Source organism: Triturus cristatus, chromosome 4_1, assembly GCF_964204655.1.
Source record: "Triturus cristatus chromosome 4_1, aTriCri1.1, whole genome shotgun sequence".
In the NCBI taxonomy this organism is placed as follows: Eukaryota; Metazoa; Chordata; class Amphibia; order Caudata; family Salamandridae; genus Triturus; species Triturus cristatus.
Window position 1 is genome coordinate 557818857 of NC_140585.1, and position 8093 is coordinate 557826949.

General features: G+C 41.5%; 1 protein-coding gene across 3 annotated transcripts in view; it reads left to right on the plus strand.

The window, feature by feature from the left end:
- Positions 1-7703, plus strand: part of MCM10 (minichromosome maintenance 10 replication initiation factor) — a 168308-nt gene extending 160605 nt beyond the window's left edge. For 2 of the 3 annotated variants that reach the window (XR_014981293.1, XM_085652877.1), the window contains exon 20: positions 6539-7394. Coding sequence is in view for 2 of the 3 variants with exons in the window: in XM_085652877.1 (XP_085509003.1) it covers positions 6539-6622 (84 nt within the window). In the remaining variant the exon portion in view is untranslated. Of the gene's footprint in view, positions 1-6538 lie in introns of all 3 variants that reach the window. The other variant, XM_085652876.1, reaches the window with a different exon arrangement.
- The last annotated feature ends 390 nt before the right edge of the window (positions 7704-8093 follow it).

An 8093-nucleotide genomic window follows, 5' to 3' on the forward strand; every position in this document is an offset into this window, starting at 1 on the left:
CGGTTCAAAAGAAGTCGGACAACAGCCAACTTCTCTTTCCTTCCATGACCCCACAAATTGCAAATAATCTATTGAACTGAAAAATTATAAGACTTAAAGATCACTAAAGATTGACTGTTGGGGGAGAGAAGTTGAGTTCCGCCATACACAGCATCCACCATGAAGGCCCACACTAACTACATACTATATAGTAAAGACACCGGGGGAACGAGACCCACTGATCAAAGACATCACTGTTATTTCCCCCTAATGCCGGTGCTGGGGTGGGCTGGGCCACGGGGTGGGTAAGAGCACCCCTCAAAGGAGAGACACCTAAGACCATCTGGGAGCTCTCATTGACTATTAAGCCAACATGACTCCTTTTGCAGCGACACATGTTGCAGCCACTTGGCTGGTTAAAGTTGCCCAGTAAGTTTGGTCGAACACAGTTCCACAGTTGGACCTAGTATTCGGCTGTTTAAAAGGGAAGCCAACGGGTACTCGAATTTCTCTCATTTGAATCAACCAACACAGAAAGAATATACCAATGTTACACAAAGGAAATACACAGTATAATTACACTACCTGGAATAAAGGGGGAATGGGATCACTACACAAAAGACTTGGAATTCATGCACAGTTATCTACGCGTAAAGTACAAATAGTGTTATTATTTATTTATTTATTTTAAAGTTTTATATAGCGCTAGCTAGACCCGTGGGTATCAAAGCACTTTACATACAAAAAAGAAAAATAGAATGGTGTAGCATGACATAAGGATGTATAAAGAGATCATTATAACACAGCATAAATTAAAGGGGTGAATGATAACTTAAGTAGTTGAAACAATTGAAACAATCAAATAACCACCTATCATTGATGGTCAAGTTATGAGGAGAGTCAGCTATTGAAGCCTAGATCAGTTGGCTTGGGTGGTAAAGTATTTGTTGAGGAGGAGTTTCAAGTCCCTTTTAAAGCAGGAGGAGGAGGGGTTGCATCTGAGGTCTCTAGGGAGTTCATTCCACATCCTGCGTACATTTCCAGAAAAAGATCAAGACCGAGTGGTTTTCTTTTTCAATTTTGGAGGAATGAGAGGAAGTGAGTTGGAGCTTCTCAGAGTTCTGGATCTTCCTGCTTTCACAAGTTTGCTGTTTAGGTAGTTAGGGGAATGTGTGTGATGCAGGCAGACTTTTAAATACATCTACCTTCAATGGAAAGCCAGTTGAGAGATTTGAGTGCTGGTGTGATGTGTTCAAACCGTTTAACACCTGTTATGAGCCGGGCTGCCATGTTTAGAACTGACCTTAGTGGGGCTAAGTGAGTTTTTGACGTCCCTGCAAAGATGGCGTTCCCATAGCCCAGTTTAGAGAGGACTACAGATTTTACTATTGTCTTGAAATCATTGTGGGGGATGAAAGATTTAATTTTCTTGAGGTGTTTTAGTGACTAAAACGCTCCTTTGGCAGAGTTTTTGATGTGATCCTTTATTGACAAGTTCTTGTCCAGGGTAATGCATAGAGACTTTACTGAGTTGCACAGGACGAGGGAGCAATTTATGGCATCCAGTTTCTTGAGCCAGACTTGGATTGGTAGGTGGTTACCTTTCGGAGAGAACAGTGTTATTTCGGTTTTGTTCGGGTTCAACTTTAAGTGGTTCGAATTAAACCAAGTTTGTGTCTTGGTTAATGTGGCATTGAGGTGTCGGCTGTCACTGGGTGATTTGATTTTGTAGTAGAGTTGCGTGTCATCTGCATATAGGTGATACTTGACTCCTGCTTGCTTCAGAACAATTGTAATGGGTTCCATGAAGAGATTGAAGAGGGACGGAGAGAGAATCGAGCCTTGGGGTACACCAAGCATGACTCATGTGGGCTTAGAGAGACGGGAGTTTATTTTAATTTGTTGCGATCGGTGTTGAATGTAAGAAGCTAACCATTTTAGTACTATGCCATTAATGCCAGGTGCATCTTCAGATTCTCAAGTAAAGCTGCATGATTTATTGTGTTGAAAGCCGCTGATGGGTCAATAAGGATGAAAAGACCTGCTTCGTCTAAGGCTCTGTGGATATCTGAAATATTGAGCATGGCGGTTTTTGTGCTACAGCCTTTTCTGAATCCTGATTGAAAGGTACCGAGGAGGTTGAAAGCATCTATATGTTTAATTGTTGCAGAACGCATTTCTCCAGAGTTTTAGCTAGGAACTGGAGTGTTCCTACCGGAGACCCATTTATCCGCAGTGGAAGCCACTAGCCTACAAAAGAGGTGGAGGGGACACCTGTTTGGTACAACCTACTCAGCGTTTGCACAGGGGCGGCTATATGAATAAGAGCTGGGATCCCTTTTATTGTACACAAGAAGCACATCAACAAAGACGGTAGATACGCACTGGTTCGTGGTACTCTTGATGGCAGTCCATTGGTGTTGGGGAGCCTATATGCTCCTAACGCGGACCAAGACGTATTTTATACCCAGGTGGGAACGGTGCTCGCAGACTGAACCCTGTTCCCCTGGAATTCAGGAGGCGATTTCAATGCGGTTTTAGATACCACATTGGTCCAGTCTCACTCCCACTCCCTGGTGCAACCTCGATAAGACAGGCTAAATCATTAAAGATCTGGTCACAAGGATGGTCATTGAGAGATATTTGGCGTAGTCATAATGAGGGTATGCGGGGATACTCCTACTATTCACCCACTCACGAATTACATGTTCGGATAGACTGCATTTTCTGTAGCCCATCTCTCCTAACACAAGTTACCCACACAACATACATTGATAAAACATTATCGGACCACAGTTCCTTAGAGGACACTATTTGCTGGGCGCGCGTCCCCACGCCTGTTCCCACTTGGAGGCTTGACCCTCACCTCCTTGAAGATGTTGTATTTGCGAGCCACTGTAAATCTACCATTGAAATATATTTTACCGAAAACACAGGAACGGCCTCCTCAACAGGGATAGAATGGGAGGCGTTTAAAGGGATGGTACACGGAACCACAATCAGCTCAGTGGAGGGTGTTCACCAAAATGTTAGCAGAGAACTCGAGCAGGTGGAAGACACATTGGGCAGACTGGAACGTGAAGCTGCTAAAACAAACCTTCAAGAAGCTTGTATAAAATATGCAGAGCTCCTAGGACAATTGCGGGGGGATAGATTATAGAGCATACACACAAAGTTCACACTGAAGCGGATAGACCAGATACACTATTAGCACTTTTAATTAGAAATGCCTGCCAGTCTACAGCAATAGTAGAAATAATTACTCCACTGCGGACCTGCATAACCACGCAGAGGGAAATAAATGATGCCTTTTACAATTATTATAAAGCACTGTACACTGCGTCACGGAGAGCAAATTCACAGGAACTTTAAAGACTTCTTGGTCTCAGTTCGCCTAATGCATATTTTAGCATACGCACAGAAGACATTAGCCGCAACAATTTTATCTGCTGAAATACGCAGAGCAATTAAAGATCTCCCCAAAAATAAAACACCAGGCATAGATGGGTTACCGGTGGAATTGTATGCCACTTATTCCCAATTACTGACCCCTCGATTCAAAAACTATATCAAGAGGCATTCAATACCGGATCCCTACCCCCACCACAGTGCAGGCCCTAATAACTTCACTGCCCAAACCCGGTAGGGACCACACTAATCTCTCTGCATATCGCCCACTTTCTTCACTAAATATAAAATACAAAAAACAAACGAATATTTTATCCAGCCGTCTCCAACTCCTCTTGCCACAATTAATACATATCGACCAGTGCGGATTTATGCCGGCACGGAATACATCCCTCATATATGCAGGTTTTGCAATGTTTTGTTTGCCCGCCCTGAAGATATGGTTGGAGCGGGATGTATATCGCTCGACATTTGTTAAGCAATTGTTACACTGGATTGGGAATGTATGCTAGCTGCCCTACAGAGATTTGGGATCCCTCCTGAATACATACAATAGGTCTGGATACTCTTTCACTCCCCTATGGCCTGGGTATGCACGGGGTTGCACATATTGCAAGCATATCAAATACAAATGGGCACGAGGCAGGTCTCGCCCTCTCGCCCATGCTGTTTGTGCTTGCACTTGAACCTCTCGCCCATAGATTGCGTGCCGAGTCAATCAACTGGGGAGTTACTCTACGCAGATAATTGTATTCTTTATTCCAAAGACCTACAAGAGAATCTGTACATGGTAGCGCACATTTTTGCTCTGTTTGAATCCATTTCGGGGCTTGCCATTAACTATTAGAAATTATATGCATTTCCCTTCGGGACTGATCTAAACAGGCAAACTATCCCCTTCAGGGATCAAGACACATAATAGTGGCTCTTACCACTTTTCATCATCTAGGGATACAAGTTTACAGAAACCTCCAGAACCTCTCTGAAGGGAATATATATAAAGCAATAAGGTCCTTGCGTGCCCAGGTCACTTTCTGGACGTCCCTTCCCCTCTCGATCGCTGGTCATCTGGTAATCTCTAAAATGGCGATGCTCCCACGGCTCCTTTACTTCTTTACCAGTTTGCTAGTGGTGATTCCCAGATCCATTTTTAAGACACTAAACACATTACTGACTGACTTAATATGGGGCACAGGCTGCTGACTAAATAGTCTAGCGAAGCTACAACTCCCATCGGATGTCGGAAGAATGGTGGCACTTGATTTTTACGCCTACTGCTTAGCAGGCCAATTGCAGTGGCTTTCCTATTGGTTGGCGGGCCGAAACCTGCATGAAATAGTTTACACAAGCCAGAGGATTGACTGGGGTACATTACATACATTGTTGTGTCCAGGTGGCACGGTCCTAACATCAGCTCCCCTGCTACTCAAGACTGCGCTCAATTACGGGAAGCAGGCATTAAAAAACACAACACACCTGCGCTCCCAATATACCAATTTTAAGGATACCAACCACTATAAGTACTCATACAAAACGCAGAATCTCCCCATGGTTGCAGGCAGGAGTGTCTGAAATAGGTGCATTGTTTAGGGACGGGATGCTATTGACACATACAGACTTTGTGAATGAAAAGGGTATCACGGGGGCACTTTTATTGGTGCATGCCAATCTGGTACACTATATTAAATGACACCGGGCACCTCAGGTGTCTGGATCGGCCAAAAACAAACTAGTACATTGATTATATCTAATGGTAACAGGAAGACACTTGATTAGATGGCTCTACTGAGGGATCCGGGCGCACCATCCATCCCCCTTAGTATCGGTACGCCATAATTGGGAAAGCGATATTAATAGACCACTCTCGGATAAGGAATGGAAGACAATACTGGAATATCCTAAATGAGTATCCCGCAACACACGTTTTAAGTTTTATACAGTATGTTAACACAACGTGCCTACTTAACGCAACAGAAATTACACTCCATCTTCCCCACCATAAATTAACATCTTTGCCCATCACTCACCACCATTTATCCCAACTATTCACACAGCCCTTGTTCTCTCTTGCCAAACAAAAAAGCTCCACCCACTAATTCATCTCATCTCCCCATCCAGGTATCACCCTCTATCTCACCTCCCCCTTCTCCCCAATACATAAAATGGTTTTCAATATCAAGTTGCCCAAAACAATAACCTCTTCTCTGTCCTAGCGTTTCTGTACATTGCTGTAATTTGGCGATCGATCATGGCATGTCATGTCGTGGTATGCCTGATCCTTGACATGTGACTTATTCCTTTCATGGCTATTTTGCTGGCTGGCTGGCTGTAGTCTATATGATAGTGTTCTTATTTTTTAATCCACCCATAACCAAGAGTGTGTTCTCAACCTCTCTGAGACAGTCCTGGACCCACCTCTCCCTACAAGCCATTTTCATAGGAGCGGTCATCTTACAGTGTCTAACATCACCCGCATCATTTCTTCTCTATCACACTGCTTCTTTGCTGTTCAGTGTCAGAGGGCTCTGAAATATCTAATGTTCAACTTGATCGTTGCAAAGATATTCTATTCTGTTATTGGCTGCCCCTGAAACTATTATGTCACAGATTTACCCGATGTGCTACCCTGCCTAGACTGCAACCTCTTCCTATCCTGCCTCTCTCGCTCTGTCTCTCTCTCTCCAACTTCTTATCTCATACGCTCTCTCAATCCCCCTTTCTTTCACTCCAGTCTCTCCTCTCTGCTCCACTTCACTTTCCCCTACTCTTTAGACTTTTTTCCACCTTTCTCAACTGCTTTTCCCCCTTATCCCCCTTCTCTCCTATCTTTCTCCTCCTCTCCGCAACTTTCTCTAACACTATTCAGCACCAAGAAAAAAAAGTGACATTATCAATTCTATTCTATACTGTAGGCCCTGTAGTTTCACTATTTTCTCCATGCCTGGCAGAATTTACATATTGTTTTGACTTTAACCCTGCCCTCCTGGAAGGTAATGTATGTATGGACAGCTTAGAATGAAATCATTTTGCTTTACATTGTGTTAATGCAACAGGATATCTTAAACCGTTTCATTAAAAGCAGTTTTAACTTTAACTAAAACCTGTGTGCAAATTACTTCAGCAATTTAATGTTTCTAATCATATATTACAGGAAAGGAGTGGTCCAAAGATTGCTGGAGAAACACTATTGACCAGAGGAGAAGAGCATGGCAAATTTCTTAATAGTCTTAAATAACTACTCTATATTTTGTTAAACAAAATATTATTTTAACAAAAAGCATTTGCAATTGTTTTAAACTTTTTATTATTTCAATTTTTTTAATAAGATGTTTTAATCAAGCAGTATTGCAAATTCAGCTACCTTATTTTCCTGTTGCATCAATTTCAAGTCTACCTCGTTTTTTTATCATCACAGAGCATTTATTAAAGGGGGTTAATGCACACTAAATAAAGGATCATATGTGTAGCAGGAACAGGTTATATATCTTCCAAAGTCTCCTAAACAACAATGTTGGAATAATGCAAGATAAAGTATGAATTGCTTATATTCTTTTCCTGCTAGTAGACATCTGATCCTTTATTAAGTGTATACACCGTATTCAAAGAAGTTCACGGTAGCTTCAGTGCTAACTGTCCAGGATCAGTGATGTGACAGCTAAAAGTGTTAGAATTTCATGGTTGTGTATTATATTTGCCTTTTATTGTCATTAAAGGTGGTGCTATTGTTATTTTTGTATTTGGGTAAAAGCCATGTTTCGGGGTGATGCTTTAAAGTAATCAGTAGCCTGATTTTTTCCTGCTAGAGTTGCTATGCTGTCTTTAGTAGTGTAAACTGTAACTTTATTGTAGATTACCACAGGTGTTAAATTGCATGATTTTGTACTTGTAAATATTTGAATGTGCTTTTTTTTCTCCATTTGTCAATGTCAAACTGTCTTGGGGTTGTACATTATGTTTTGTATATTAGTCAAAAAAAGCTATCGACAATAAAATATTTTGCTAAAGTATGCAGTGGTGAGTTGCACTCAGAAATGTATTTTGTTTGTTTTATGATGAGTTGGAAGGATTCCTAGAATGGTATCTGTATATGTTCAGAAATTCAGGGAAAAAAATGGTCATCTTAATGAAGTGGTTTTTATAAGTTCAATATTCACCATTTTAAGAAAGGTTTTGGAATATTCTTTCTGATACAAGACTTGCGGAGAAGAGGGATATGAAGACTGCTGACCTTACATCCACCCCTTTTTGCAAACCTTTGTGGTCTGAGGCACTAAGTCTTAACAGCGAGAATTTAATCTATTAAATTATTTAAAGACACCGTTGTTTCTATATTTTATCATTTAATTAAATGATACCGCTATATCAAAAACGCATTACGAGTTTGAAAGTGGGTTTAGAAGCCCAAGTAGTACGTTTGCTTTTGCTGCCTAAACCACTTTATTCCCATTAAAAAAAGAAAAATGAAAGGAAATTGTTTACAACAAATGCAACATCACGACTATGAAAACTGCAATGTTGCTTTTAAGACAACCATGGAGCTCGACTGTTATAGAATGCAGTCTAGTGGCAGTGCAGCCCTCATTTCTGCTTTTGTCCAGTGCAGATCCCAAGCACTGGCCTCTAGATAATCTCATGTTTTTTTTGTATTTAAAGTAGTCCTGTGGACTAAGTTTTCTGCTTGCTTGGTATTTTCAGGGCTGTCCTAT